This window comes from Myxocyprinus asiaticus, chromosome 27, assembly GCF_019703515.2.
Source record: "Myxocyprinus asiaticus isolate MX2 ecotype Aquarium Trade chromosome 27, UBuf_Myxa_2, whole genome shotgun sequence".
NCBI classification, from domain to species: Eukaryota; Metazoa; Chordata; class Actinopteri; order Cypriniformes; family Catostomidae; genus Myxocyprinus; species Myxocyprinus asiaticus.
In genome coordinates, this window is record NC_059370.1 from 27,779,924 (window position 1) to 27,796,712 (window position 16,789).

General features: G+C 35.1%; 2 protein-coding genes across 2 annotated transcripts in view; both read left to right on the top strand.

The window, feature by feature from the left end:
• The window catches only part of LOC127417680 (vascular endothelial growth factor receptor kdr-like), an 86,718-nt gene extending 83,525 nt beyond the window's left edge, over window positions 1–3,193 (top strand). Inside the window, exon 30 of the mRNA XM_051657823.1 lies at window positions 1,232–3,193. Within this exon, the coding sequence (XP_051513783.1) occupies window positions 1,232–1,409 (178 nt within the window). The 3' untranslated portion in view covers window positions 1,410–3,193. The remainder of the gene's footprint in view (window positions 1–1,231) is intronic.
• Window positions 3,194–11,236: 8,043 nt separating this feature from the next.
• Window positions 11,237–14,144, top strand: LOC127417983 (homeobox protein CDX-1-like). The gene is made up of 3 exons (XM_051658276.1): window positions 11,237–11,672; window positions 13,644–13,789; window positions 13,911–14,144. Exons 1-3 carry the CDS (start codon window positions 11,237–11,239, stop codon window positions 14,142–14,144), a joined length of 816 nt encoding a protein of 271 aa, XP_051514236.1.
• The last annotated feature ends 2,645 nt before the right edge of the window (window positions 14,145–16,789 follow it).

Consider the following 16,789-nt stretch of genomic DNA (forward strand, 5'->3'; position numbering starts at 1 on the left):
GATTGACCATACAATCAATCATTCCATTTACAGTACCCTTTTCACCACAGCCCTATAGGATAAAAAGTTGGGCACAGCCTGCAACTGGTTGGCAAGGCCATGCACAAGTTGCCATGGTCACAGTCTTGACAAAAAAGAGCCACTCAGAGCATGTAGAGAATGATGTATATATTGTAAAGAGGCAGCCCCTGGCGAGGACCCACTCAATCACTGCCACCTTTGACCTTCTACCGCTTTACTAGTCTGTCCAAGCCTCTCCTTAATGTCCCCTCCACATTGTACTGCTGAATTCCACCTGGTACTTCAAAATTTAGTATGCACATATGTAGAGTGCTTGGCATTGGATAGCTATGGACACTGTTGTGCCACCCAGAGACCTCAAATGTACATAGCCAAATACATGGCAATCTGTGTTGTATAGTTATTTACTGCAATTTTTTAGCCCTTGAGCATTGTAAACTCAAGGATTCTCTCCAGGGTGTATGACCCAATGAACCCTGATGAAGAGAGTTATTGAAACCCATAGCAACACATAAAGAATAAAGTTTGCATATATAATAAATAAAAACAGTAATATTATTAAAAGGATAGTTTACCAAAAAATTAAAATGTGTGGTGTTCCAAACCTATATGACTTTCTTCTGTGGCACACTCAAGAAAAAATAAATTAAAGAATGTTGTGATCACTGATTTCCATGAAGTAGCAGTTGATAGTGACAGTTTAAAGCTTAAAAAGCACCCAAAAGTGTCATAAAAGTAATCCATGTGACATGTGCATCCTCTAAAAGCATGCAGTCATTATTTACTCTCAAATCAAATCAAGTAATTGATCAAATCATGCATACAGAGCCCAAATCCAATATGTCTGCACATTAATAGCATCAAACCTCATTGGTTCTTGATGTTTAGTAATGAAAAGCACAAGAACCAATGAGGTTTGATTTTATTTGAAATGGGCTCTGTACAGTATATACTTTTGTGAGTTATTTAAGCTTTAAAGTAAGACCCCTTAAAGCTTAAAAAATGGCTATTGTATGGAAACCCACAATCATACATTTTTTGTCAAGTCAAGTGGGTTTGGAATGAAATAAAGGTGAGTAAATAATGAGGGAATTTTCATTTATGGGTTAACTATTCTTTTAACCAGGAAGACTATTTAAATGAATGTGAAATGCACACTTCATTTGTAATGAATAGGATGCATGAAAACCTGTTTTTTTTCCTCCCACAGATTAAAGAGCAAAAGTAAAGAGTCAGTTCTGTTGGAGGGAGAAAAAGACAAACACCCACCACCTGTCCCTTCACTTGACTTGAGTCTGGAGGACTCCTTTCTTGATCCAGAGCAAGAATGTCATAGCCCACCGCCAGATTATAACTATGTGGTCCGTTACTCTACGCCACCTGTCTGAAAAGGTCTGCACTCATACGCCACCAGAAGTCTCGCCCAGTTTCGAATGATCTGATTGGTTGGGTCCATTCTGTCTCTGCACATTTGATATAACAGATGTTTGTCCCACTTAATTCTTGTTTTATCTTTTTTCTCTGCTGAAAAGATTGCATGATTGTTGGTCAAAATTGTCATTTAAAGATAAATGTTTCAAGATTTTTTGCCTTATATTTTTCTGAGCACATTTTCAAGGTAGTGCATTTCAGGTAGTGTATGAGTAGAGTAAACAAAGCACTGGGCTGCCACTCAGTATCACTGTTACAGTTACAGATACAGCTATAGACCACCTCAGGTATTCCTACTATCTACTGTGAACACAATAAGCACAACTTATTACAGTAACAGCACTGCTTTCCTCAGTAAAATGGCAGATTCTTCATACAGAGTGGTGGCGAGTCAGTAAATCATTCTTTAGAAAAATCAGTCTTTAGAAAAAGAGGATAAAATATTTTTATTTTACTTTATATTTTATTTCTAGACAAATGTTTTATTGAAATGAAAACTGGAATCCTGCTTTTGTGATATTGTATTTTTATTTTGCTAAAATTATTATTTCAGAGCTCACGAGAGCTATTTCTTTTTTAATATATATTTTTTTCTTTAAAATAGATTTCACTTACATTTTACTCAGACCTCTCTAAAACCATTTTTTAAGGCAACTGCAGGCAAACTGTCAAACAAAAGACCACAGATCATGAATCATTGAATGTGCAGTCTGAAATGTAAATTGCAGGACACACTGATCATTGACACTTCAGATGCACATTGTATTCCCAGGTTCCGCCACGCCTGTCTGAGGGTCACTTTCCTGCGTCTTGCTCAGTGAAACCAAAATTTATCATATCTGTTTTCCCATATAGTATTTTTTTATGTGGTAGAAGATCTTGGTTTTTGTCTTAAATTAATACAGAATAGATATACTAATCTTTTAATCTGGTTAAAGAACATTTAAAATGACCACTTCATTAGTCAAGTTTAATGTCTATAAGTGTGTAGGGCGGGGCAGAATGGCTTATGGGTGCTTTTACTGTAAAAGCGTCTTAGAAAGCATTCAATAATTTAATAAGACACATTTAGTAAATTATTGATCACATGTGGACCACAATAAAAAGGCCTGGCTCTATTCAACAGTAGCTACACTGCAATGTGTAATTTCCTTATTTTATGCTGTTTACACTACTGTAGATATAACGACACATAATATATTGTGCAGCTATTAACCAGATTGTTCACGAGAAAAGTACTCTAAATGATTCAGTAGTCTATTGTGCTAAAATACTACTAAAGCTTGCAGGGCAGGCTGAAGGAATACTAAGAACATATGATATTGTCAACAGGCTGGTCACTACATATAAATATAGTAAAGTGTGTGCACACATTAGACATAATCAGTATTAACTCTGTAACAATTGTATATAAATTAAACCAACACTGTGGGATGGAATGGGTGGTGAAATCATGTTTGAACATTGTATTGGTTAAACCATATTTCATATTGCCTTTGCAAGAAAGCAGTTACCCCTTTTATTGCTAACCATTATTGTTTTTAGGTCCCAGTACTGCATTCATAATGTATAGACTGCCAAATGAGACTTTCAAAATGGTATTATTGTTGACTGACTATTATTCGTGAAGTAAAATTGAATGCACTGATATTTTCAACATAAATATATTTTTTATTTTATTTTATTGTTGTATTTTAATATTAACCAAGCATAAATAAAGATCTATATATATTTATATATAGCACCTTTTCAGAGTCATGATTGCATTTGTAGTATTCACACACAGTCCTGTTTGTGGCTAATACATCTAAGAAATAAAAATGGAAATATCTATAACTATGGCTTAACCCCGCATTCCTGCCAAGTACTGTCATTTTCTTTTTATATAGGTCGACAATTTCCAGTAGGCCTAAAAAAATTCCAGAACAACTTTAAACTCGTTATTACAAGAATTTTGGTTGGAGCTGGTTAGACAGTGTGTCATCTGTATGCTCTCTTCCTCCCGCTCCTAGACCACAGAGACACATTTCCTGAGCGGGGCGAGGTGACGGCAGTCTGTCTGTCACTGGGACAATACCTTTGTGAGCAACAAAAGGAAGGTTTTCTATATCATTCCCAACACAACTGTTGAAGGACTCAAAACAGTAAACTTCCTAAGGGCCAACAGTGCCCCCCAGCTTTGGCACTAAGCAGCCCAGAACTTTAATTCTTATGCTGCCGCTTTGCTTGTCATATTGGAGAGGTTACAATGTTGACAGTAGCCTACACTGAGCAAATTAATAAGAAGCATTCAGCTGATTTTGGACTGGTGGTTTGTTATTGGCTCGCAGGTTGTCAGACATGTAAACTGATTCAGGAATATGAACTATAAACAAACAAGGGAAGGATGTCATATTCTGGCTACAAGCACAAACATGGCATTCACGCATCCCTCATATTTTTCCATGCTCACAGGGAGAACACAGTCTCCTCACTCTGCAGCCAATCACTGAGAGTTCTCGATTTCTTTTGCTCAAAAAGGACATGATAGGAATAGCACTGCTTAGTGATCATGCCTAGTGTTCTATAACAATAATTGTATTACATTTTTTTATTTAAGATACAGTAGCAGATTACATTGATTATTTAATGTTATTGGAAATTAGCCTACTGATAGTGTTAAATGAGATAAAATGTTAAAAGTGTAGTCGTTCTTCTCATACAAGCTAAGATAATAAACAAAATATAGTTTCTCCTCAACCCCATGAAACATATAACAATAGAATGACATGGCAGTAATTATTCATTTACAAACAGCAAACTACATCAAAAGAGTGAATCTAAATGTTGTATGCTGTTTGAGACAAATATAACTGTCAAATGAATCCTTTTGTTAGTATTTGTTGGGCCTCTTCCCCTTTACTATGTGCTTTGTATTGTATAGCACTTCATACATAACTTTGCAGTTTAATCTGCAAAATGTATCTATGAGAAAAACATCACGTGTGCATCTAATTAAAGGCTCTCTCCTATTGGGACCTTTTTGTTTGTCTTGTTCAACAATAAGTGTAAATCCCTGTGTTGCCTTTTCCAGAGCCCCTTCCCAAAGAAAAAAGCCCCCAGTGGCAAGATGCTTCATTAATCACTAAAACAGAGGTGGCATATTGGGGCCTCTGGGACCCTGCCAAAACCTATTCCTGCAATCAGTGACAAAACAAAATGCCTTGAAATCCTATCATACCCCATACTCCTTCCTCTGTACAATTTCCATTAATGGAGTGGTCTTCCCCTCCGGTCGCAGTACAGTTCCCACGCTGTGTTCCGGTGAGGGAGTGCTTGGGATGCCGTGATTGGGGTTGGGGGGAACCACATCCGTACCTCTCACCTAGACTGAAACAATGGCGTGGACTTAATTTACCACAGATTAGCAAGCCTCTGCCCACCTTTTCCCAGAAAGGTAGCACCCAAGACCAAAATACAAATAGCCCAAATATGTTAAATAAACTCCCATGATGCCTAAGAGCAGGGTCAAAGAGTTCTGCCTAAATCACACATACTGTTTGTCTTAAAAATAGTTGAGACTTATTTGGTCTTAGTCTTTGGCCTTCAGATCAAAGTAAATTCTTTTCGTCCCCACAGGGTTCCAATGTCTAAAAATGAATGTTTTTTAATTTGTCAAGAATTTTGACATTCAAAACAGTTCAAAAACATCTGATCCACAGTGCTATGGGAACTCTGGGCTCATGTTGAACCAGAGATGGTCTAATTGTTTTTAGTAATCAGAAATGTTATTGAGAACTTCCCTGCTATTAGACGGGATGAGCAAATACTCTCTTAGTTTATATTGTAAAGAAAAACAAGATGGGATTACTTATGAACTTATAAATGAATGGTAATGTGAAACTGTTGCAAATGTTGGTAAAGTGGGGGACGCTGTCAAAATTAACTCAATTTGAGTGCAACCACTGAGCTGATGGGGGCCTGTGGTTGTAACTAAAGAAAGTCTCAGCAGTCAGTTTGGATGAGGCACCTAAGATCTCAGTTGTCTTCAAATTAATCTTAGCTCAAAATAAGAATTACTTTACAGTACAATCAAACAATGCAAACATTGTGTATAGTGCAAAAATTGTGTTAAGGTCAAAAAATTATATATATAAAAAAACATTTATTATGTGTTTTTTTTTTTTTGCATGGTTCCAATAAAATATTTTCCTAATAAATATGCACTATAATGTATACCAATATGCTTATGCACATGAAGTATCATTTATGAATTCATATTGTGGAAATTACAGAAAATATATGACTATTATATTGGTATACTATTTAAACTATTTTGAGCACAATCTGTCCCTAAACTGTAATGCATTTGGGAGACACATGCTGCTATTTTCAAGTTTCCAGGAAAGTTGTAAATCTGTCGACCTGAGAACAATCTACCTGAGATAAAACATTCTTCTCTTATTCAGACCTTTGCAAAAGGCAGTCAGATGAAATCTCACTAATATAAACTAAAACATCTCTCAGTTATAAAAGACTGACAACAGACTTTCATAACATGGAATGATGAAATACTAATTAAAAGGAAAATATATATATATATATATATAAAATAATAATAACATAGCATGGCCAAACTAAGAGAAGTTGACGTATATCTCTAATAAACCATCGTGAACCTGAATGTTTACACGGCTCACACTAGGATCTCATTAGCAGACCTATCACTTCTCTTACAGAAAGGCTTAAGTCTAAACATTTTTGCTTGTTTACTTCTGTTTATGTGGAACATATGTTCTTTTGTAACATTAAAGGAATATTCTGGGTTCAATACGTTAAGTTCAATCGACAGCATTTGTGCCATAATGTTGAATATGATTTACCACTAAAAAATGATTTCAACTTGTCCCTCCTTTTTTATAAAATAAATAAATAAATAAATAATAAAAGGCAAAAATCAAGGTTACAGTGAGGCACTTAAAATAGAAGTAAATGGGGCAAGTTTTTGGAGGGTTTAAAGGCAGAAATGTAAAGCTTATAATATTATAAAAGCACTTACATTAATTATTTTGTTAATTTTTTTTATAATATTATTTGGGCTGTAAAGCCGTTTTACAGTCTTTTTAGGGTTTTAGGGTGTATGGTGTTACTTTGTCATGGCAATGAAGTTGTAAAATTGGATATATACTGTAACTTTACAAAGAGAAGGTTAAAAAAGCCATTTTATCACACTAAAATCATGTTAACAAAGCTTAACTTGATTAAAACGGGAATATTCCTTAAAAACATACCTCCGGTCTTTAGTGACTCAGGACCTCATTCCATCTCCTGTACCTCATCTATTTTTTGGAGCTGTGCCCACACCTCTTTAGTATTCCTCAATCTTTCTCTTATAAATAGTGTAACACACACACACACACACACACACACAAAAGCCAAGATTGCAAAATGTATATATATATATATATATATATATATATATATATATATATATATATATAAAGCCTAAATGTATTATAATGGCTTAAGTACCAAAAGGGTCAAACTATCACATGATATCTATTCCTTTGTTTATTACAAGATAAATTAATACTATATTCATACAAATAAATAATATATCTCGTTGATTTCCTGTGCTATAATGCTGAATTATGAGTATCCCCAGAGACGGAGAGACGGGCCACTTCTATTTAAATGAATGGGAAAAATTGGAACGCCCAACCAAGAAGCTCTGAGCGCCCAACGGTCAACGGATGTAGAAAGGAAGTCCCGCCTTACAGGTAAAAGAGCCAATCACCTTTTAGATACAGACATCACCTGTCACTCATCTCGATTGCGTTTTAAGCCTAATCTGAGGTAAAGAAGCACAATTTATGATACCAGGGTTGAAAGATTTTACTGCTGATTTGAAATATGCTCTTTGATCATAATCTTGACCAACCGTTTTTAAGATGTCGGTGTTCCCCCATTCAAGTAGACTGGAGCTGATCTGTCATGACTGAAAATAGCCTCCTTGGAGTGTTCCAACAATGGCCGACAGTGGACTGACTTGCTAGAAACACTTTGGTATCCCTGTGCTCACACATAAATATTATACATGCTATTTGTTACTCAAGGTGGCGCTGTTGTGTCAGTGATTCGCTTGTTTTTTTGACTTTGATATTTGATGAAGAAACAACATGGAAGTAAACTATAGCAAGTAAAACACATGAACACTATGGTACGACCATTGTCATTTTGTGTGTAATACTAAAATTATGAAAGTTGTGCATCTATTTAGACTTAATAAGTGCCTGAGAAAATACTTGATGTAGGTGTAGTTTATGTGCAGCGTATGTGCACATATTTATGTGTTATGTGTAGCTCAGTATGTGTTTATTATTGTGTCTCATGAAATTTCAGTGTGAAAGTAATTAATCCTATTCTAGATTTGTTGCATCATCTTTTTGATGTGAAAAATAAAACATCAAAATATATTTTATGATATTATTTTCTAATTGTCTTAAAAATATTTTGCAAATAATTGTACACTGTCTGGGCATTTTGTATGTCCATTTGTGATAGATATACGTGTCGGGTCATTAAAAGACCCGAAAATGTAAGAGTGTTTGGTGAAATTCCCTCAGTTCCGCTAAAAAATGTACAAGTGGGTTACATTGGTGGACATTGCCCTCTAGAGGACCTTCTGTGATGGTGCTGGTTAAGTTGTGATGGATATGCATTCGAGAAGTCTATTCTTTTGACTAAACGACATCATAAATGTAATTTAAAATAAATAAATAAATAAATAAAATAAAAAAGGCTAGCGAGGGGCTTAAAAAGCGTCCACCCGTTAACTAACGTTTAATTCATGACCGATTGCTGTTTCAGCTAATTGACCACCAGAGGTCGTCGCTGTGTTCAGCAGAGTCTGCAAACCAACATGATGCTTGCTTAATGTTGCACCTGTACCTGGATTTCTCTTTACAGCAGCGTACGCAACGTGTGTGGTCACCCAGATTTGGCCTACAGACTGTTATGCTATATTATTATGATCACAAATTCAGCACAAAACACAATATTTATACATGTCATATAAGATAATCAGTTTTTTTATTTAGGCCTATCAGTATAAGCACATCCATTTCCATCATTTATAACCATACCAGAAAAACCTTGGTAGATCAGCATTGAAATGCTCACATAATGCTAAATTTCCCAAAGTCTTCTTTTTGAGAGGGCTACTGTCATCAAGTATTATTTCATTATAAGTTGAAAATATGGAACAAAAATAAATCTAAACATCAGTTACTTCAAAAAAGACAAATATGTTTTATAAAAACACTGTACATGACCACAATTCATCTGATTATTGGTGATTTAGACATATGTAGCTATTAGGAAAGCTATAGTTTGAGCTTGTTCTGTTGATATACTGTAACCATTGGGCACATTTGATGTTTTAGAAAAACATTTGTCTTAAGACTTCTGCTTTAGTGTGTCAGTGGGAAACATCTATTTTAAATTTGCTGACATTCTTTTTGCAAACAGAATAGAGAACAAGGAGTCCTGCAATGGATGGAATGAAATTTCAAGTCTTCCAGTGTGACAGGCTATACACATATACTGCATATTTTAAACTATATTTTTCTAATTATAGATTTGTACTTTTAAATATTAATTTGTCACTCCACATGACTGTTGTCAAAAAAACTTAAAGGTGACTAAAAAACTACGTTTCGAGCACCACTTTTCCTCAGACTTCCTCAAGTTTAAGGAGCCCGAGGAAGAGCGGTATGCTCGAAATGTCACTACTGACTTATTAAAAATCCTGTTTATGGGAGCTTTGCAGGTGTGCATTTCCTTTTTTTCTATTTTTGGATTATTATTTTTTGGATTCTGCATCCTATTAGCTTTTAACTGGGATGTGCTTGCCTTTTTTGTATTTATTTTTTATTTATTTATTTTTTTACTTAATTGATGTTGACAAAGAAAAGTGAATGTACAATACATGTAATTTGCCTATGAATATAGGTCTGTACTCAAATATAATAAAGCATTACAGAACAGGCAAGTTTTTCTTATGTACTTTTATTTGGTGTGCATTCTAGTTGACAGGTTTGTAATACATACATACATACAAGTATTGTGACTGAATAAGGTTGTAATAAGGTAATTTGAAAACATTGAAATATTTAGTGTGCAATGCACACTAAAAATACACACTTTACCTTGTTTGTGTATATACATTTTAATCTAAAAAATAAAAAGATCATGGGCATGTTAATTGTCAACTACCCATTTATGATAATATACTGAAGTATTTTAAAGTGGCACACTATACTATTTATTAAAAGGCAAGTTTTAGTGTGTGTTTTAGTAGATGGCTGTAATAAGCATCCCTGTTTAAATTAGAAATATTTTGTTTCTAGAGCACAAATATAAAACATATTGCCTCCCTATTTTAGGCTGTATTCGCTGGTTTGTTAAAGATTTTTGTAATTAATAAGGCATTACTTTTCACATGAACTGTTCTTTTCCCACCCAACATCTGAGACAAGATAGCCAAGCCTACTGAACAGGCTACTGTCAGCATATGTCAGTGATTAAAATACCCCATAAACCTGGCAGTAATAAGAATTAACAAGTCGTTAAATCTTTCGACTACATGGTGACACGCACGACACACTGTTGTCGCATGGGTACTGTAAGTGATACCTCAGTTTTCCATAAACCGGAATTAGCTGTGAAGTGTGACTCGAGAGTGTCATGGTGTGAGGGATGCGGAATGTAGTAAGTTCGCCTTACATCAAGACACCTTCTCACGCTTTGCACCTCTTATCCAAGAGTACCGATCACTTAACAAATATGCATCGACTCTGAAGGCGAGAAAGTGGCATGGCTACTATGCAGATGTGACGTTCCCATAACCACAGGTTTACTGTACTATGCGACCACTAATCGCTGAATGACGATGCCTGGCTAATCACCTCTCAGCTTATTTCAATTTTATGATTAACACGTCTTTGACAACAACAACAACAACAACAATACTAATATGCATAATAATAATAAATAATAATACATATTGTTATTATTATTATTATTAATTTTGTTATTCTATTATTAACAATAAGAAGACTTGTTTATTATTGTTGTTGTTGTCATCGTTATAACTATAGTAATATAGTAGTTATGAGCAGGCTTAATTTTTTGGCCTGGTTGTACTATATACATTTGTGGTATTAACTACCTAACTCATAAAATGTATAGGCTAATAATAACTAAATAAATAAATAAAAAGTTTCACAACTTGCTTGAACAAAATTAGGCATTTTTAGAAGTCAAACTGAGACAGACTTAAAAAAAAAAAAAAAACTTTCCAATTGACTGCTTTGGGGATAGACTATTTTAACAAATGATTTACATCTTAGAAGCTGATTCTACAAGTTAAACTATATCTGTTGAATATATCAGAGGTGATTTTAGATGATGCCAAAATCTGGCGCTAGAGGAATTTGAGGGTTTGTTGGTGTTATTGGCGAGTCATTTGAATGCAAATCCAAAGGTTTTGAAGTCGTGGCTGACGTCAGGAGGGCTTGGTTATACCTTTACCACCACCACCTTGACAACAGAGTCACATCAAGTTTGACTGAAGCACGTCAAGGACTACGTCGCTTGAGCTGGAGATCATTTTGGACTATATCTCATCAAATAAACAGCAAAAAAGCTTGATCGAGTCAGGCCTGAATTTAAGTAATACTTGGCATGATACATGGCTGGCATGTTGCCTTAAAAAAGTCATTTTAGGGGTTTCTTTCGAATCATGTACGTTGGATACCTTTTGGATAAAGAGGGCAGCATGTATCACCAAGGACCTGTGCGAAGATCTGGCATCAGCCTTCCACCACAAAATTTTGTTACCACACCTCAATATTCAGATTTTACAGGATACCATCATGTGCCCAACATGGACACACACGCTCAGTCAGCAGGGGCATGGGGAGCTCCTTATGGCGCACCGAGAGAGGACTGGGGCGCATACAGCCTCGGACCGCCAAACACTATTTCTACACCTATGAACAATTCTTCCCCGGGACAAGTTTCCTATTGCTCGCCTGATTATAATGTCATGCATGGTCCGGGATCAGCAGTGTTGCCTCCACCACCTGAAAACATTTCTGTGGCCCAACTTTCCCCTGAGAGGGAAAGACGCAATTCCTATCAGTGGATGAGCAAAACGGCCCAGTCTTCATCAACAGGTAAGGTTCAAGAAATGTTAATTCACATTTTATTAAATACAAATAATAATAATAATAATAATAATAATAAAATAACCAGGGAATTTTTTTCGTAAACAATTAATCTATTTTTGCAAACTGTGCAATGATGGGGAGGTGTTGAAATAAGTGCTTAAAGAGAATGAAAGTACAGAATGACAGTAGCCTACGCTTTTGGTTGATCTTTTTTAAACTATTTTAAAATAGTTATAAAAATAGAATAAAAATGGCATTAGGCCTACTAGTAAAAGAGAACATTTCAGTATCAATGAATGTTCCCTCCGCGTATTAGCGCTTTTTACACACAGGTTCTAATGATCAAAAGTGATGGTAACGGTAAAACAAACAAACAAACTAACTAAATAAATAAATAAAAACATTAATCATAGTATAACAAAATAAAGCAAAAAAATAAAAAATAAATAATAATAATAATACATTTAAGACAAAGCAGAAAAATAATAATAAAATAAATCTAAATGAACACCTGATATTTACTTTCAGTGGGTTTTAATTTTTTTATTTTATGCTTTTTCGTTAGTAGTTACTGCGAAAAATGCGGCACGGTGAAAAAACTATTTATTACAGAGTTTGTTGTTGCATCAAGTAACTGAATTCGACTAAATATTTAGTAGCCTACGAAATTGGAAAATGGAGTAGTTTTGCACGTCCAGTTCTACTAAACTGATAATACAATTCCTTGCAAGAAAATAAAATCGAACACCTACTTTATAATATATGTATCCCTCCAAATATTTAACGAATGAGGCAAATGTAGGTTACTTGTGGCAAAATTGAGGTGTTGCGATGGGAATTGGCGCCAGGGTCACTTGTAATGCTAATTTGCGACTCCCGTAAACAAGATGTGAGGTCTACTTTTCCTGTTACATTGTCTCAGGTTTTGTCATATTCAGGCGGCGACTTCTTTCAACACCTTTTCACTTTGATATGCAGCAACGTGTCTTCCCCTGTCTCCGTTCATGAGGGTTATATAGCCTTAAAAAGTGACACATTTCACAGCAAATAAAGTTCTCCTGTCTCTGGCGCCTGTTAAAAAAAAACACAACGCGACGAAACTTGCAGAAAAAAAAGTTACATCATTTTACATAGATAAAATAGATGAAATTGCTATTTTTTAATTATTCTTGCACATTAGCTGTTAGACTTCCTCGAACTTTCACTAAAGTGTTCATCATTATGCATAAACAGTTTGGCCTCAGATTGGGCACGCGAGATCGTCTCGTGAGCAGCTGAATGAATAAACATTATACAAAAAGCATTATAATGAATCACTTTCTTGATGTTTCTAGTCGTACATAATATTCCTTTATTTTTTTCTCTGTAGACCAAACAAGTGCAGCCTGCTCTTGGCTTGAGGAAAAGATTTTTGATGGTATCTCCTTGTAATTCTTTGTAAGATGTGTGTTGTCTCTTAATACATCAATGGCGTTTGGGTAATGTTTTCGAGTCTCTTTGTTCTGCAGTTTGTTCAAAAACTCTCCTCAAAGAAGATCAGAGGCTCAATTTGCATATCTAGATGCAGAGCGATGTAATCTTAGCTTGAACATCTCAAGGAATATTTCAATGGCTTATAGCCTATATGATTTATAGTAGGCCTATCAGAGATCACAGTGAATGTAAACGCAATGATACATGTAATAAAGTTATACATTTAAAGTCAATATGACAAAAACATTTGTTTATTTAATTTGATAGAAATTCCACAATGCACAAGTTCTTTCTCTGCCTTATAATGGCATCATCATAGGCACACATAGTACATTTCAGTTACTTTTTTACTTCTTTCCACATGACGCTTAATGAAGTATTTTACATTTTTGAAAAAATAGGTTACTTATCTGAGGTGCATGTTTTACAGACGAGTATCATTATTATTATTTTCATCTGATGCGTACATTTTCTGATTATTTATTTCATGTTCCATTTCTATAGGCAAAACGAGAACGAAGGAGAAATATCGAGTGGTATACACAGACCACCAGAGGCTGGAGCTGGAGAAAGAATTTCATTTTAATCGCTACATCACAATCAGAAGAAAATCAGAGCTAGCGGTAAACCTTGGGCTTTCAGAGAGACAGGTAGGCCTGTTTATTTTCATTTTAAATTTGATTTAATTCTTCCATTTACAGATTAAGCCTCATTTGTTTAAAAATAACAATAACAAAATAAAATAATAATTTTTATATTTTGTTCCCGCAGGTGAAGATCTGGTTTCAAAACCGGAGGGCCAAGGAAAGGAAGTTAATTAAAAAGAAAATGGGTCAGTCTGATGGAAGTAGTGGATCAGTCCACAGCGATCCAGGTTCTGTCAGTCCCCTTCCGGTACCAGGGTCACTGAGTCCATCAGATATACACGGTTCTCTCTACCCACCCCAAGGAATGAACACCTTACCATCTATGAGGAACATTCAGCAAGTTACTGTCACTCAGTGAACTCGAACTTGGAACATCCAACTTAAACTGAGCACTCCAACACACTGAAAGGACAGAGCCCGACCACTCACTTGATTAAAAAAGGATTACAACCTATTACATGACAGGCATCCTGCGGCCGCGGCGCGTGTTGTGGATTACCACTAAGAAGAATTGCGTCTTAAATGCTACGAAATGCTGGAGGCTCTTCAAATATTGTTTTAATAGAATAGTTTTTAAAATTAAGAGAAAAAAGAACGTACATCTAATCTTTGTTCGTCTGTTCGGGAGACTAAATATTTTAAAGGTTTGTTTGTGTTTGATCAATTAAGATATAAATATCATTTTCTGTATGTGGTAAATGTATCTAAATGTTTGTAAATAAAATGAAAGCTCAGGTATACAGTGTTTTTCGGGACGTATAATGATCCTTGCCCTGGAACTGTTAAACTTTTATTGTAAACCACTGACCTGCAATCAATGTCAGGATGTTTTATGGTGCAGTTAGTGTGCAAAGCGCACGTCGTTCACTTTCTTTTCACAGGTGTGATGTGCAGGTGTCAGCGATACGGGTAGAACATTTGATTCCAGCAAATGTGTATATAAAATGTTTTTGCCAGAAAGTTTTATGGAGTCTTGTTAAGTCATTAAACCAACGAAAATTGTGAAAAGAGCCCTGGTTACATTTATGTGGTCTATTTACCACCACTTTTGATTGTTGGGCAGAATGCACAAAAGCATTTCCTTGAAAAACAAACCTACATTTTGGGCCTGTTTAGGGTGGAGGAACAAAATCAGTGAAGTGTCTTTACCTCAATGCTTTCTGTAGGCTACAAATGTAGCATTTATTACAATTTAATAATTAGCTCATATAGCTAATATTTGTCTATTAAATAAGATCAAATGATTTTGTAGGATGTATTCTTAGAGGTTAATTAAAAAAGTCTTCTGAAGAACAAAAATGTTGACAATAACTGAAAGCAACAGATTAATTGTGGGGACAGCACACAACGTTTCAGGATAGATTTCCAAATTGAGCAAAATTAAGTTTTCATTGAAAAATTTGACTGCAACCAGATTGAAAATAATAATAATAATAATAATAAATTAACATTTGGGGGTAACTACCTGCAGACATAGGAGAGACCAGGGCAAGTTGACACACACGGCCTATATCGAGTAACTATTTTGAGACAAAAGTCCAATTATACAATGTGTAAGCAGTGGTTTTGTGTGTTGTTTTCAAACACCTAATCAAAACCCTGTTAAATTAAAATCATTTATATCCTACAAAATAAATCTCAATATTTTCAAATGTTGCTATAGCTTTTAGGTAAGCAAGTGAACACAATAAAACCACACTAGACAACCCTCTACGATCATGTTGGAGAAAGAATAATTTTTTTAGATTTTGCTTTATAATTTTAATCACATTTTAGCTTTTTAAAAATGCACAAATTTCACATTCTATCAATTTATATGATGTCATGAAATCGCATTTTTAATAATGATACAAGCTGTTGTCACTGTTTGAAATTTCGTACAAATTTTTAACAAAATTCACAAGGTAGGAACCTAATACTGAAAATTAGGGGTCAAGATTGTGAAATTTCCCTGAGATGCTCGGAGTTCAACTGAATGACACGCAAGTGCTTTTTCCTGCGCGCTCATGACACAGCATGCAGGGAAAGACTAGGCTGAATCCAGCTTCTTAATCAACTGCTTTTTATTCAGTAAAAGGGCCTCGGGCGCTTCGACACTACACAACTCTATCACTGGCGAGCGAAATTTTTATATTTACTTGCCAGTGGCTAACAACAGACGTTTTTTGGTCGCATAGTGCGAAATTTACTCGCATATGAAAACACCATAGCGCGACAATATTAATACACAACACAATGAAAACGCCATAGCGCGACAATATTAATACACAACACAATGAAAACGCCATAGCGCTACAATATTAATACACAACACAATGAAAACGCCATAGCGCTACAATATTAATACACAACACAATGAAAACGCCATAGCGCTACAATATTAATACACAACACAATGAAAACGCCATAGCGTTACAATATTAATACACAACACAATGAAAACGCCATAGCGCTACAATATTAATACACAACTCAATGAAAACGCCATAGCGTTACAATATTAATACACAACACAATGAAAACGACATAGCGCTACAATATTAATACACAACACAATGAAAACGCCATAGCGTTACAATATTAATACACAACACAATGAAAACGACATAGCGCTACAATATTAATACACAACACAATGAAAACGCCATAGCGTTACAATATTAATACACAACACAATGAAAACGCCACAGCGCGACAATACTACTACACAACACAATGAAAACGCCACAGCGCGACAATATTACTACACAACACAATGAAAACGCCACAGCGCGACAATATTATTACACAACACAATGACAACGCCGTAGCGCGACAATATTAATACACAACACAATGAAAACGCCGTAGCGCGACAATATGAATACACAACACAATGAAAACGCCATAGCGCGACAATATGAATACACAACACAATGAAAACGCCATAGCACGACAATATTAATACACAACACAATGAAAACACCGAAGTGCAACAATATTAATACACAACACAATGAAAAT